The sequence below is a fragment of the Tarenaya hassleriana genome, unplaced genomic scaffold (genome assembly GCF_000463585.1).
Source record: "Tarenaya hassleriana unplaced genomic scaffold, ASM46358v1 Cleome8, whole genome shotgun sequence".
Lineage (NCBI taxonomy): Eukaryota > Viridiplantae > Streptophyta > Magnoliopsida > Brassicales > Cleomaceae > Tarenaya > Tarenaya hassleriana.
Genome location: NW_010970490.1, coordinates 1,177,608 through 1,193,033, shown reverse-complemented (window position 1 = coordinate 1,193,033; position 15,426 = coordinate 1,177,608). Strand labels below are relative to the sequence as shown.

The window sequence follows — 15,426 nt, the reverse complement described above, 5'->3', positions numbered from 1 at the left end:
CCCCCCCCCACCTTTTTTTTTTCTTTTTAAAAATTTCTTTTAATTTCTGCATTAGTATAATACGTATAAACGATATATAAACATGCGGCACACATATAACCTTATTATCCGCTTTAGCTAATCGGGGATTTTAATTTCCAATTTCATGAATTTAATTCACATAAATTATCAAACTAATAGAACATGCAATGCAACTAGTTCTACTTGATTCCAAAAACGGAGGGACAAAATCAGACAAAGGAGAGAGAAAACTCTTTATTGGTTTTTTTTTTCATGAGACAAGTTCATAACTCCGGCTAAAGATTCTCAACTACGATTGTCTTGAGATTACAGATACCGACACCGAGATAAAGATCGTCATCATCAACTCAGTTGCCGGACTGACGGAGCTCTGGTCGGACAAAATCTGCGTCCGGAGGAACGGAGATGTCGACGGTAGGCCTGAGCTTAGCACAGACTTCAATGGCGCCATGGACAGGGTCCGACAGGAAGTTGCTGATGAGGTCTCTGTTAACGGCCGTTCCGTTGTCCACTGCCACGAGGGCTTGTTGGGTCAGGATGTAATCGAACCTCGGTGCCCACTTCCTCGAACCGAGCCGTGCCGTGGTCGAACAGTTGTCAACCATGAAAGACACTCCCCTCGCGTGCATGAACGGGTTCAGTGAGTCCACTGACTCGATCACGCTCTCGTTTATGATCTCAGAGTACGAGTGCCCTTTCTTCCTCAATACCTCAATCTGCATTTCCGTGAAAAACACCAACCATGATCATCATGAGTTCCAACATAATACAGATGAATGTGTATAATATATATACATACATGTACAGTACGTATACACACCTGAGCCATCATGAGTGCCACATAAACTCCGGCGGTGAAAGGGTACAATGGACCCAAGTCACCAGCCGGCCTGGCCTTACGGACACGTTCACCGACCTTCCACATGCGTGTCTGATCGATTTTCCCCATCGGGAATGCTGGTAAACCTTCCTTATCCTGTTGTATTACGAAAAAACAATCAACGAATAAACTATGTATATATCCTTCTGTGATCGTTAACTGCTTGGGTCGTCATCCGGATAACAAAGGGAGGGGAGAGTTAAGAGCTTTCTTACGTAGAAACGGCGGCCGGCTAAGACAACACTCCGGATTTCGCTACCTGTAGCAACGTCCTCGTAACATTCGTAGAGGATGTCCATGCAAGGATAGAAGGAAGCACTGTAGGCATTCTCAAAGACCTTTTTGTCTTCCTCGGAGAAAGAGTTGTAGACAGCCAACATCCCCTATTCAAATTCATCAAACCATAATTAAGGATTAAAACTATAGATTCAGAGAAACCGAGAAATCGAAAAAAGAATCTTTCCCAACCTGGGTTGAGATGGTCCTTGATATTGTTCCAGTGATGCACTCGACTGTGTTCTTGTAAGCCAAGTCTTCACTCATCCCATTTTCAGTGTACCTTCTAAACAGAGCCTCCACAATTCCATGAACAGCACCGAGCAGAATGCCTGTGTATTACAAAAGAATAAGGTCAGCGTCCAGACCAATGTCACGTGATGTAATGTACTGTCGAGAAGTAAGACAGAACGAAAAGATTCACCTCGTTCCCCAAAGATGTCACTCTTGTACTCCTGCTCAAGAGTGGTAGCAAAAGTGAAAGGAGAGCCAAGGGCAACTGACCATCCTAGGGCAACATCTGTAGCTCTGCCATCAACATCCTGCAAGTAAAACATCTTCAAGGTGAATATTATCGACTCGGGTTAAAACCATAGTACCACCATTGTGAAACATATATAAAGCATAGGGAACCTGGTGAACAGCAAAACTCGAATTGATTCCAGCACCATTGATTTCTTTTCCTTGGACATAAAGCCTCCTCACAGAGGGACCCATTCCCTTAGGGCATACAGCGATCACACTGATGTTCTTTGGGAAATCAAGACCCATCGACTGCAAATGCCCTAAGAGAAACCCGTGGGACAGCCCGAGAATGCTGTTCGGCTTCATGTGGGAGAATACCTTCTCATAGCTATCAGCCTGCAGAACAAGACACACTCATTCACATCCAGGTACACAGGGAAAGATTAATATATCACATAAGTAATGATTATTACAGAGACATGTTAGGCGAAACGAGATTCAGAAATGGACCGACCTGTGCAGCATCAGAGATCAAAAGTAATACAAGATCACTACTGGAGATAGTCTCCCATATGTCTCCCAAAGTACCATTCTCTTCGGTAAAGCCCGCAGCACGAGCCTCAGCAAAAGAACGAGAGCCCTTTCTAAGTCCAATCTACAATAAAAAAAAAATAAAAGAAGAGCATGAAACCAAGTCGGAACATAGCTTTGAAAAACCAGCAGATATTAAACACAAAAGCATATTTAACAAGCATAAAATCAGCACAACAATCCATATTACCTTAACAACTATGTCAGACTTGGCCTCAGCAAGTGAATCCCTCAAATTTTGAGCTTGAGCAGGTCCCTGCAATACGATATCAAAGTTAACCCGGGTTTATAACCTTAGCCAAAGGTAGAAATAGAATATTCCATTTCTTTTCCTTCCAACCCAAATATCAGAAGCATAAAGATGGCAACATTTTGCCAATTCATACAAAATCCTATTCACATGACTGAACTCAGATAATGGCATTTACAACATCAACTAGGATTTGTGGGCTGCAGTCGTTTCATGGATTGTGCCATCAGTTAATCAAAACTATCATCCCAAGTAAAGATATGAGTCATTTCATCAACTTCAAGATGTGAAAAAACAAACACTGGTTCTCAAAGCCCAATCGGGAAAGTATACACCAGCTGAAAGAAACAAAGCTCCCGAAAGGTTTAAACTTTTCTTCCACAAGTCATGAATTCGCATCTTAAAGCATAAATATCATGGAGAAACGACGACGAGGATGACGAAGTGAAGCACAAATGAACAATTACGAAACAATATAATTACCTGAGAACCCCAACCAATCACACCGATCTGCTTAATCCCCTTGAAAGCATCTGGAAGCAGCGTGAACAAATCCCTTCCTCCCCTCACAATGTACTAAACAGGGGATTTACCCAAAGCCAACATCAGCAAAACCATGCAAGAAAAGTTCAGGACAGGTTAAAAATGGAAAACCCAGAAAATGGTAACTCCAAAGAACAGACATTCGGTGTGATAAAACCCAAAACCGACCAACCAACGTGCAAGTAAGATAATCCCCACACATTTGAACAGAAATGAAAAGGGGAAAAGGAAGAAACCTCATCATGACCAGCGAGAGAGATTTTCTCCTTTTTGAAGACGGAGGTCTCGAAATCGAGAGAAATCGGAGTCTTGATCGCCGGAGCCGACACCATGCGAGCCGCGACGGAAGAGCCGGAGCCGCCATTTCCAGCGACGGCGGCCATAAATGGACGTAAAGGGTTGGAACAAGACGAAAGGAAACCGATCTTGGGAAGCGATACGGTGCTGGGTTTCGCCGGTCGAGGGTTTTTGGAGGAAGATAGAGAATGACACGAGAAGGACGGAGCGATGGAGGAAGTAGTAGCCGCCGCCATTTCTCTCGGTGAAATGGAAGAGGGCAACGTGTCTGCGCACAGCAAAGCTGCGAAATTAGGTTCTGAGTGGGGAACTAATAAGAAGAGCATTCACGTTAACCTACTAGTCAGCAAAATTAATTAAATAAACACAATTAAATTATTTTTATTTTCCAAAATAAAGCTGTAGAAAATTTGTGAAAATAATAATATAAAATTCGATTGAAAGAAAATACAAGACATGAAAAATTATTTTAAAATTAGTAAAACTATTTATATAAGGGATAAACTTAGAACTTTCATCTACTTGAGATATGAATACCCACTGTTAATCATACATATATATTTTGCTGCAAAGACAATTATATGTTTTGAAGCAATATAAAAAAAATCCTTAATTTTTTTTAAAACCCTTAATTTGTTTTCTGTTGTTTTCCCCTTTTTTGTGCCAAGGATCTATTGTTTAATTGTTTGGAAATTGGAACTATGAAACATGGGCTGGGCCCATTATAAAAAGCTAATAAGGCCCGACAAAAAGATCCATCGGTTATCCATCAACTTTATAACGTTGACATGGTCGGTGAATCGGAGGGTCATGATTCGAAGTTAGTAAAGTATATCGGACGGTCCAATTATAAATCAACTCGAATCCTCCACGTGGCAATATTGAAGGGGACACGTGTCGAAGACCCATGTGACCCCTTTCTACCTATCGGCTCACAATCAAAATCCTCGTCTCCTCGACTCGCTGAGTCACCATGCCTCCAACACGTTCAACGCTCAGCTCAACACGTCACGCCTCTTTCCATCTGCTCTTTGTTCAGATCCTTCTAGTTTCCTTCGGTTATAAAATCATGAAGAACTCAAAATCATTCTGTATAAAATAAAAAGAACTGATCTTTATCCGAAAATTTTGGAGTTTGATTAACAATGGCGTCTGAGCAGGCGAGGAGAGATACCACCGTGACGGAGAGAGAAGTTAGGGTGGAGAAAGACAGAGTTCCGAAGATGGCAAGCCATTTCGAGTCGATGGCCGGAAAAACTGAAGCCACCGGCAGCAAAGGGACGGCGGAGGAGGAGAAACAGAGGCAGGGTGGGACCCAGTTCGAGTCACTTTCCGAAAAGGGGAACAATATGCCGGTTTCCGACGAAGGAGAGGAGACGAGGATGAAGAGGGACGAGATGCCTCACGCTGTCGGAAAATTCGTGAGGAGTAGCGGAGAAGAGACGAAGGGTAAAGAGGCAGAGGAACGTCAAAGGCCAACGCTCGAGGACATTCACGAGGCCAGAGCCAAAGCTCAGCAGATGTCGATGGATGCCATTAGGGCTGCTGAGGAACGGTACAAAAACGCCAAAGAGAGCTCTAGCCATGGCGACGAAGCTAAGAGCACTAAGGCGAGAGAGACGAGCGACGAAACAGGGCAACAAGGTAGAGAGGAAACTGGTGTTCAAGGTGCTGAGAAGGCGAAAGGCACAGCGATGGAGAAAATTCGACATGTTCAAGAATCTGCAGCTGAAACTGCTCAGAGTGCTAAAGCCACCGCCGTCGAAAAAGGACAGCGAGCTAAGGAGAGTGTTGTCGGAAGTGCTCAGAAGGCAAAAGATTTTGCGGCGGATAAAGCTCAGAGAACCTCAGAGTACGTGACAGAGAAAGGAGCCGAAGCAGGGGACATCGCGGCTCGAAAGGGGCAGGAGACGAAGGAACAGGCGGCTTCGATGGCGGGAAAAGCGAAGGACACGGCGGTTGACGTGACCAAGAAGGTCGCAGAGTACGCAGGAGAGAAGGCTGCAGTGGCGAAGGAGGCGACGGTGGAGGGCGGAAAAGAAGCGGCGCATTACGCCGTAGTGGTGGCCGACAAGGCGGCGGCGGCAGGATGGACCGCCGCCCATTTCACGACTGAGAAGGCGGTGGCCGGGACGAAGGCGGTGGCAGGGACGGTGGAGAAGGCGGTGGAGTACACAGGCCATAAGGCTGTGGATTTGGGATCTAAAGCTGTGGATATAACGAAGGAGAAAGCTGGGGCGGCGGCCGACACGGTCGTCGGATACACGGCCAAGAAGAAGGAAGAAGCTCTGCATAGTACGGAGAAGAGAGATGAAACTCATGAGGTATTATAGCTAAAGCATAAAACTTTCAGTACAGAACTCTATTACTGACATGTGAGTGATGTTTCTTGCCATTCACGTTTCTTGGAGGGAGCTGAGGAAGAAAGGGAAGGAGGAGAACATGCAGGGTTCGTCAAGCAAGGAAAAGAAACGACAGGAGGAGCGGAAAGAAACGTTAGGGAGATCGGAGGAGGAGTGCTTGGGGCGATCGGCGAGACTATAGTAGAGATCGCCCAGACGACGAAGAACATCGTCATCGGAGTCGCCTCCGATGACGAGGCCGAGAGAATCCACGGCCAAGAAACTCATTACACGAAACAAGAACAGGGACGACGTTGATGAGACAGAAGGGCTTTTTGTTTAACTTGGTTCGAATAAGACAGTGTTCTGTTTTGATGGGTAAATAAGGTAGGTTTTGGTGTTTGTCTATGCATTTCGTGGGGTTGTGCTCTGTTTTTGTTGTTATATAGCATGTCTTGCCCTAAAGAAATGCGTTCTTGATATAAGAAGCTGAAAACTGAATTCACACACTTCCATCCATTTTATTATTTTGTCTGTTAGAAAGAGAGATGGGTATACACTTAGGCTGCTACTAAGCTTTCATGGATCGATCTATGGTTCTGAGGGCTTGTTGTCTTCGACAACAGAGAACAGTCTCCTTTTGTTATGGATCCGATCAGGTCCTCCTGGTACTGTTCTGAAGACTCGGACACTCGACAGAAACCTCATCGAGTTGGGGCTTATATTCGGTCCTGTCGATGCCACTCTGTTGACTCCGACACCGGAGAGCGTCGCTGGAGCCCGGCCATGGACGGGGTTTGGTCGCGCTGCAGAGCTGGCAACGAGGACGACGAGGAGAAAAGCCATCTTGACTGTAGCAAAGGAAGCCATTTTTGTTTTCCTGCAGAAGCTTGAAGTTCGATTGTGCGTGAAGGCTAAGAGCAAAAGGGTTTGGTTTATATAAGAGTCTCCGTCACTCAACGCCCGCTTCAAGAAACGCTTTCTTACCAAAAACAAGATCTGATTTTGTCATAAATGCGGTTCTTGGATTCCCGCACTGTGTGTGTGACAGGCATTATGAGAAGTCGGATAATGTTATTAATGCGGGTTCTTCTTTGTCCGAGTGTCTGTAGAAGAACAAAGCGCAAAACATATGAATATCAGAATCGATTCCAGGGTTGGGTGATGCTGTTTATTGATTACCATATCTTGGATGGTTACTCAAAATATAAAATGAACATTAGGTTTCCAAGGTGAAACCTCTAACTCACATGTTTATCGAGTGGTTTCGTTTTACAAAAAAAAAAAAAAAAAGTAAGATAAAACCCATAAAATTGAGTTAGTGATTTCGTTTTAAAGAAAAAGATAAATTTTATAAAAATTATTAAATTTGTAAAATGGTAAGAAATAAATTTTTAAAATTTTTTACTTGAAACATTTATTCTTAGATTTGTAAAATATATAATATAATTCTCAAACTTGTTAATTAGTATCAGAAAAAAAAAATTAACCATATTGATTCAAAATCACTTTTGAGAATTATAATAATACATCTTACGATTTAAAATTTTATTTTCTATCATTTTACAAGATCAAAAATTGTATAGATTTTATATGAAAAAATACCATCATAAATACACAAACCATGACGAATTATATTATATTAATGGTAATTTTAAATTGATGTTTGCTACAATTTTATATGGATACATGGCCACCACTTGCATGCATCCTGTACCATTGTCCATTTGTCCTCATATCCACTACGCTGTATCAAATCAAACAAGGATTCGTGACCAAGGAGCTGAGGGTGTTTTCTATACATAGACTATGCATTCTCGGTGTCTTTTGCTCTATGGACCGGGGATTTTTAACTCTGTGATTGGAGGCCGAGAAAGTGCGGGAAAACGAGAGAAAATGATCAGAGGAGAGAAGTTGCTGCGGAAATTTTCTCGTACTGTATTATTGCTCCCCCAAATATATACACGAGACTATATTCCATTTGATGATTGGCGGTCCATAAGTAGAGACATGCATTACACTGAAAACTAGGTTTTGTAACAAAAAGATTTAATCTCTGGTACAAAGCCATATTTGCTTTATCAATCCACGGAACCTAACGATCCGGAAGTAAATGATAATGTGAAATTTACACTCTCGAAAATTTGTAGATCTTGAATTGTGATTGTTTCTATCGTTATGAAAAAAATATATATATATATACGAAGAAAATAGACACATGAGAAACAAAAAGACTTTTATTCCATATTGTTGATAGGGTCCATAAACAGAGGCACTACATTACAATAGTCAAGTTCATGGACCGACCATGATAAAACAAGATCGCATCCTCAATCGAACTACATGGCCGGAGGATGGTCTCCGTAATGGAGTGGATTAGGACCTCCTGGCGTCACTCTATCGACTCGAGCTCTCTCGTTCATCGTCTGAGTAGGATTTTCATCATGGTGACGTGGATTAGGCCCTCCCGGCGAAACCCTGTCGACTCCGATGCTTGAGAACGCAAGTATAGGTGGTTCGTTGACGTGGTTTCGCAATGCCGCAGAGCTGGTGACGAGAAAAAGGGACAGAACGATGAGAGGAGACGTCAAAGAAAGCCATTTCTCTTGATTTTTTTTTTTTATTTTTGACGGTGAAGCACTCGTGGCAAAAGGGTTGGCCTTATAAAGAGGTTTGAGTAACAAAGATTTGATTTTTTTTTTTTTTGGTCAATAAGAACACAATCTAGAGAGAGTGGATATGGATCCAAAAAGTGGTAATGAAGTTATTGTGGGATGATCTTTAATTCCCTACTTGTTTTACAAATGTTAGGGAATCATGACTTTTGGGATTGTAACCAAAAAATGAAATGTTGTAGTTGTAGAAAGTGTTACAAGTGTTGTGTTTATGTATATTTTCTTTATACAAAAACGTATTTCCCGTTATATGAAGAACAATAACGACATATATAAATTGAAAATTGTGAACTTTCCATCATTTTTCAATTACAAAACAAATAATATAATAGTGCGAATAATTATTTATTGATGTATAGAAAGGAGATTATTGGTTGACACAAATTGAAGAAAAATTTGCAAATAAAAAATAAAAAAACGGTTCATATTCGTTTTTACTTCTGTTCCGAAGGCCCACCATCCACTATATTGTTGAGGGACAAATCCAAACTACATATAAATCATCATATTTCATTCACAATTTTTTATAAAAAAAAATAAATTACTGTTTTGAGCTATATAGAAAAAAAATGAATCACATATACTATCATTTTTTCATACATACTTATCAATTCAATCAACAGATATATTTAAATTTCATATTCTAAAACTTCATATAATAATTTCAATTTTATTATCACCATAAAAAATAAAATATTTATTTTCTACCTATAAATTCATCCGAATAAAAGGAAATCCAAATAAGTAATAATTTATTATCAAAATTTGATATGACAAATACGATGATAAATTTTATTTGTTCGAACTCAGGTTAAAAACAAATATTTCAATACTTTATTTATTGATTGAATTGATAATTGTTATACTATTATTTTCAAAACATAACAAAAAATTATTGCATTTATATTTATATCACGTTTTTAGAGATATATATGCGATCTCGATATCCGTTTAGCATTGGACCTTTTTGTTTATTCTATAGAATGAGAGATTAATTGATCAATGATGCGTTATGGTGCGAACTGAAGAACAAAGAGAAATCAAAACACCCGAAACATACAGAAGAAGAACTTTATTCCATAGGGAGAAAGAGACGGACAAGGCTGCATTATAACAACGATGTTTATTACGGACCACGATGAATCATCAACCGCTAACGGTAGGAGGATTAGCTCCGTTATGGAGGGGATCAGGACCGCCGGGTGTCTCTCTCCTCGTTGGCATTCCACTGTGACGGTCCGGGTCGGGCTCTCCCGACGACACTCCATCGACCACATATGGACGGTCCGGATCAGGCTCCCCTGACGACACTCCGTCGACCACGTATGGACGGTCCGGATCAGGTTCCCCTGACGACACTCCATCGACCGCGTATGGACGGTCTGGATCAGGTTCCCCTGACGAAACTCCATCGACCGCATATGGACGGTCTGGGTCCGGTTCCCCTGACGAGAGTTTGTTGATCATGGATAGCTCGTTGATGCGGGCTGCGGAGCATGCAATGGCGAGGAGAATGGAAATAAGGAGGAAAAGAGGCATCTTCTTCGGTGAAGCAAAAGAAGCCATTTTTTTTTAGAAGCTTTGGATGGTGAAGCACTGATGGCAAAGGGGTTGGCCTTATATAGAGGCTTGAGTAACCAAGTTTTTTTTTTTTGGGGTAAAAAATGGATGCAGTCAACAATTTTTGCATATCCAAAAATTGGTAATGACGTTATTTATTTATTTATTTATTTTTGTTAAAGGTAATAAAGTTATTACGTGAGGATTTTAAATCTCTGCATGTTTTACAAATGCCGGACTTGAGTTGCGAGTGATTTTGTGATTGGATAAAAAAATGCTGTGTTTAATGTTTATGTATAGTTTTTTATATGCCAACTCCAAACATAGTAAAATATTAATTGAAAACTATGGACACATCCAAATTGTGTGGATAATTATCTTATTCTAAAAACAGTTTTTTATTCTAAATTTATTACCAAAATGAGTTATTAATTTTGAATAATATATCTATTTTCAAAGAGTCCACTGTACCTCTAATATATATATATATAAATTATACAAATCATCATATTTATTTATAATTTTTGAAAATTCATATTAATATTTTAAACATAATATACGAAAAATGAATGATAAAAATTGTCTTTTTATATATATAATTAACAATTCAATCAACGAAATATGTTAAAACTCAATATTCTATAATCTTGTATAATGATTTTGATTCTATTTATCATCATAAAAGTTAAATATTTTTTATATGAAACATTTAATTAAATAAAAGAATATCGAAACAAGGAATAATTTATCTTAAAAAATTTACTCTTCGATAAATTTTTATTCAAATATTTTTTGTTGAAAATATTGGTTTTATTATTATAAATACAATTGAAATTATTATATAGGGTTTTGGAACATAAATTTTTGAGTTTTTTATTTATTTGATTAATAATAATAATTTAATAATTTAATAAAATTTATTATCTATGTAAATCATGAATTTATTTTTTTATAAAAAAAATAGTTAACAGAAAATATGATAATTTAGATTGTTTATATTCATATTAATTGTAGAAACGATATTATATATATTTTTATATTATATAAATTTAAACAAAAATTATGAGTTTTTTTATTGAGTATTTAAAACACCTTAGACGAATCAGAAGGTCTGTCTTTGAGTTTTCCTTGTGCTTCTTCTCTCCGTCTGAAAATTTGGTTAAAAAAGGTTGCTTTTGGCAGAGGCGAAGACTCAATCTTGCTTCCGGGCAAATATAGCCATGGAGTCTCCCTCAGATCCTACCAGTTGTCGAGATGAAGACGACGCAAACCTTCGATCGATGGGAGAAGAAGGTCCTGTGGGGGCGGTGCACATTCTGATCCTGGTAAAACCCTAATTCTGGAAATGGCGGCGGACCATCTCGAGAACCCACCGTATCCCGAAGAATCTGACGTTCGGGATCAGTAATCAGAGCCGACGATTGAAGAAGGTAAGAACGAGGAAGACGACTTGGAAGTTACGGCTGCAGCGAACTCGCAAGTCGTCGGCTTCTCCTCTGTTTTCTGCCGCGGGGGTGGGGCGAAGCGGAAGAAGGGGAATCTTAAGAAGAAACGCACTCTGGGGAAGTCTCAGGAGAAGCTCAAGGTACTTATCGAAACCCTAAGGTCCTAGATTTTTCTCGCCGTGAGAAGCTATTGAAGACGCTCGGTTTGTGGGATATCGTGCATTTGGAGTTCGACCGAAGTATACGTTGTGATCTCTCGTGGCGCAGCTTATCGCGTTTTATAGCCAAGAGGTTAGGTGTAGCTATGTCAATGATGCTAGGATTAACGTTAGCCGTCCTGATTTGGCTCGCGCATTGAAGTTGCCCAATATATCTGAATCTCAGGCAAGAGACTGTCTCTGAAATGGCTGCAGAGGAGAAGCATCATCCTGTTGAGGAACAAAATATGGATTTTGAGGAAACCAAGGAAGAAGAGGATGAGAGGTGGCTTTGGCATGGAAACAACCATGGGGGTTTGCATTTTATTCGTCCATGTGATGTTGGCGGTGCAACCCAACGAGACGTAGAGAATACAACGGAAGGAAATAGGGAAGGGACAGAAGACGAAGCAATCGAAGATTTAGAGGATGAGGAAGATACAGAAAAACTTGGAGGGTTTCCTCTGTTCCCAAACGGTGATACTCTACATGAAATTGCTCAGGAAAATCTTATGATGGGAGATGCATCTCCGTTAGGTTATAGCTCTAGGTTGCAAATTCATGGCAATGCAACTGGTGATTTCCATGCATCTAGAATTGACATGCACATGGTTGCAGGTAGTTCTTCTCATTTTGCGAACGGCAACAAAAGGGAGATTGATCGTGAGAATGATGATATATCTTAGCATCCGCATAACTCTAGCACCAAGAGGTTGAGAACTGATGAACACTCATGGGATGACAAGCCCGTGGATGTTGGTATGTGCTTGGACCAGGTGGAGCACTGGCTTAATAAAAGTAGGTTGGCGTATGCCGAAAAAGAAGAGACTTTTGGAGAAGCTCGTATGCACCGTGAATTACTGATAGCTGAACTGCATCGAAAGGATGCAGTGATTCAGAAATTGTATGAAGTGAAACAGAGGAAAGATTTAGAGATCTATAAGCTTGCGAATGAGCTTCGGATGATGACGAGTGTATTGGAAGGTTACAGAAAGGGCTTGAAAGAAAAGCAGAAGGGATTTAGAGAGCACGGGGCGTACAAGGATGTGAAAGGGTCAGGGGGTTTAGTCGTGAGCGTTTCTGAACTTGAAAAGCGACAGTTGAAGCAAGAAGAGGAAGGCGGCGTCACCAATATTTTTTTATTCGACAATGTTTTCCCCAATTTTCCAACCGGAGAACTAAAAAATAGTGTGCGTTTTTGTAGGGATGGGCGATTGGGTTCGATTCTGAACTTTAAAAAATTCCGAAAAACCGAATATTTTGAAAAGAAATCTATCTTTTTCTTAATAAAACCCAGAACCGAACCAATACCGAAACCGAACCGAACATAAAAACCGATTGGTATCTATTTTTGCAAAAACCGAACCGATCCATTCCCGTCCCGAATCCGAACCGTTTCTCGAAACGTCCACCCCTACGTTTTTTGTGTATTCAATCACTGCCATTGCCGGTAAATTCCAAGAAATATGGATTAGAAAGGCCACAAATCGCTGTTCCTTCGTGTAGAAGACGAAAAATAAGCTATTCAACATAAATCTTAATTAGTACACAATGTTTAATTAGACACTCACAAAAGAAAAAAATGGAAAATCAAACCAGCTTTCTTTTTACAAATTCCACTCCCACCCCAAAAAACAAAAAAAAAAATGAATTTTTTAAAATCAGATACATCAGATTGAATTCGAATCACAGCTAAAAAAATGTGATTAGATGAATAAAACCGGCTTCTTCAAATCTTGAGACAGAGAGATTTTATCGACAACTGTTGCCGGGAAGAGAGAGAGTGAGATCTTGATCTGATGATGACTAGACATTGAGGAGCCGTTCTGTTTCGCCGGAGGGCTTGAGATCGGTCGCCGGAGCACCATCGGCCTGATGGGAATTTACCGTTTTCTTGAGGCTTTGTTGATGGTACACTTGCCTCAGCCTCTCTATTTCTCTTCTCAACGCTTCTTGATGTGCTGCCGAATAAGTTCCGAAAGGAAAAAAAAATATATTAGCAACACAGTTATTGACCGATAGATACAGTTTATGGGTGAGTACATATAGGCGCAAACATCAAAGAAAAATGTATAATGCAATTAAACCATAGTGTCCCGGACCACCCAACTTGAGAATTTAATCAAAAGCCATCTAACTATAGGAATTGAATTGATTGCTTTTATACTATATATATAGTCGTGTAGCTTTTTTCAACTCTATCGTCCAAAAAAAGATAGGCGTGTAAATTAATATAAACTAAATAAATGGGGGGAAAGGGAGGTTTAAAAAGAAGTTGAAATTACCGTCTTTGAAAATCCTATCTTGGGCTAAAGCTGCGATTCTTTGCTTGAGAGCGCTGTTGTCTACGTTCAGAAGCAATCGCTGGTGATCCAAGAACGCAACTCTCGGCGATAACACCGACACTTCCGCCTTAATCACACAGATTATACATAATTATATCCATTAATTAAACTTATTATCAATTCAAAATGTGATTAAGATACGTAACAGTACTCGACATAATGGTGAATGTATGTATGTGTACCTGCAAAGAAGTGACGCTGCGTTCGAGCTCCGATATGTACTGCAGTTTTCTCACTCGTGATCTTTGTGCAGATTGCCGGTTCGCTAAAATCCTGGCGAAAATTTTCAGGAAATGAAATAAAAAGGTTCGTAATTACGAGCTGATTAGATGTAATAGTGATATTTGATGTGACGCTAATCATTTTTTTAGATATTTATCCATACGTGCATGCACGACCATTAGGGGTTTGTGATATGGTAACTGTTATGTATCAATTGCTTTGAATTATTTAACCATTACTGTTGTGAATTACCTCTTGACTCTTTTGGGGTCGAGGATCCGATTGCCGGATTTGGCGGCGGAGTTGGGATTCGACGGCGGAGCCTCCAGCGGCTCCGTCTTGCATTGGCTCAGAGAACCCTCCGTCTCTGCGCCGGTGTGGTGGTGGTGATCGTCGGACGGTACTGGATCTTTGTGGTCGTCGTTGATGCTGTCGTGATCGGACGGCGAGGAGGCGTTGGAGGAGGACACGGTGGGGTCCACATTGAGAGCGTGGTGGTGTGGGTCGTCGGAGAACATGGGGATGAACTGGTCGTCGTCGTCGTTGTCGAGCCTGTCGAGGTGGTGGTTGGTGACGGGGGCTTCGAGGAAGGCGATAGAGTCGCTGATGGAGCGGCGGTGGTTGACGCGACGGGAGGCGGAGAAGTCGAGGAACTCGTCGACCCACGACGGGTTTTGACCGGCGCCGGCGGAGGAGGAGGAGAAGTCGGGCCAATTTTGAGCAATGCTTGGGATTTTCGGAGGGAGTTGTGCCATTTAGAGAATTTACCGTAAATGTTAATCTCGTGATGGCACACGAAAAATCGATCTTGGGGAAACTAATTAACCAAGAACAAGAAAAGCTGGAGGTATTAATTACAACAAGAGAAAAAAGACATTGAATTACAAGAAACCAAGAAACTAAGGCGAAAACCCAGACGCGAAATCAAGATTGAAGGGGGGGATAATGACCAAGAAATGGAATCAAATCACGATGTCCTGAAACACAGGAAGAGAGAGAAAGGGAAGAAAGGAGGAGAAGGGAAGAGAGAAAGGAGCGGAGAGGAGGGGACAAAACGAAAGAGAGTAACCAAAATGGCTATGTTTAACAAACAGTTGAAATGTTTATAAAAAACTAACAAACAAGCAGTTGAAATATAAGAGAGAGAGAGAGAGGAAGAGAGGCTGCATGGTGTATATATATATATATATGTGATGGTAATTAAGATACCACAAGAACGAATAAATGCGTATTAATTTAATTCAGAAAAACATATTAACCTCTCTCTCTCTCTCTCTCTCTCTCTCTCACTGGGGTCACATGGGGGGGGGGGGGGGG

The 15,426-nt window shown here is 40.7% G+C and overlaps 4 protein-coding genes across 7 annotated transcripts; 2 read left to right on the top strand and 2 right to left on the bottom strand.

Moving 5' to 3' along the window:
* Positions 1-230: 230 nt before the first annotated feature.
* Positions 231-3,624, bottom strand: LOC104802252 (ketol-acid reductoisomerase, chloroplastic-like). The gene is made up of 10 exons (XM_010525753.1): positions 3,263-3,624; positions 2,967-3,059; positions 2,424-2,489; positions 2,157-2,297; positions 1,811-2,038; positions 1,602-1,719; positions 1,370-1,509; positions 1,117-1,284; positions 842-997; positions 231-737 (listed from the first exon to the last, which is right to left on the bottom strand). Exons 1-10 carry the CDS (start codon positions 3,557-3,559, stop codon positions 369-371), a joined length of 1,776 nt encoding a protein of 591 aa, XP_010524055.1. The 5' UTR covers positions 3,560-3,624; the 3' UTR covers positions 231-368.
* Positions 3,625-4,411: 787 nt separating this feature from the next.
* LOC104802251 (seed biotin-containing protein SBP65) lies at positions 4,412-6,831 on the top strand. 2 transcript variants are annotated; one of them, XR_770006.1, is made up of 3 exons: positions 4,412-5,647; positions 5,735-6,052; positions 6,206-6,831. XR_770006.1 is itself a non-coding variant. In XM_010525752.1 (2 exons), the coding sequence occupies exons 1-2, from the start codon at positions 4,469-4,471 to the stop codon at positions 5,981-5,983; spliced, it is 1,428 nt and encodes a 475-aa protein (XP_010524054.1). In that variant the 5' UTR covers positions 4,412-4,468; the 3' UTR covers positions 5,984-6,184. The 2 variants fall into 2 exon arrangements, 1 of the variants encoding a protein (XP_010524054.1); XM_010525752.1 differs by lacking the exon at positions 6,206-6,831 and having other exon boundaries at positions 5,735-6,184.
* A 4,198-nt stretch (positions 6,832-11,029) lies between these two features.
* On the top strand, positions 11,030-12,745 carry LOC104802250. 3 transcript variants are annotated; one of them, XM_010525747.2, is made up of 2 exons: positions 11,030-11,485; positions 11,730-12,745. In XM_010525747.2, the coding sequence occupies exon 2, from the start codon at positions 11,749-11,751 to the stop codon at positions 12,226-12,228; it is 480 nt and encodes a 159-aa protein (XP_010524049.1). In that variant the 5' UTR covers positions 11,030-11,485; positions 11,730-11,748; the 3' UTR covers positions 12,229-12,745. The 3 variants fall into 3 exon arrangements, with proteins under 3 accessions (XP_010524049.1, XP_010524048.1, XP_010524050.1); XM_010525746.2 differs by having other exon boundaries at positions 11,030-11,636; XM_010525748.2 differs by having other exon boundaries at positions 11,030-12,019; positions 12,161-12,745.
* Positions 12,746-13,043: 298 nt separating this feature from the next.
* On the bottom strand, positions 13,044-15,279 carry LOC104802248 (basic leucine zipper 61-like). Its single transcript, XM_010525745.2, has 4 exons — positions 14,362-15,279; positions 14,070-14,160; positions 13,828-13,954; positions 13,044-13,503 (listed from the first exon to the last, which is right to left on the bottom strand). The coding sequence occupies exons 1-4, from the start codon at positions 14,862-14,864 to the stop codon at positions 13,349-13,351; spliced, it is 876 nt and encodes a 291-aa protein (XP_010524047.1). The 5' UTR covers positions 14,865-15,279; the 3' UTR covers positions 13,044-13,348.
* Between the last annotated feature and the right edge of the window lie 147 nt (positions 15,280-15,426).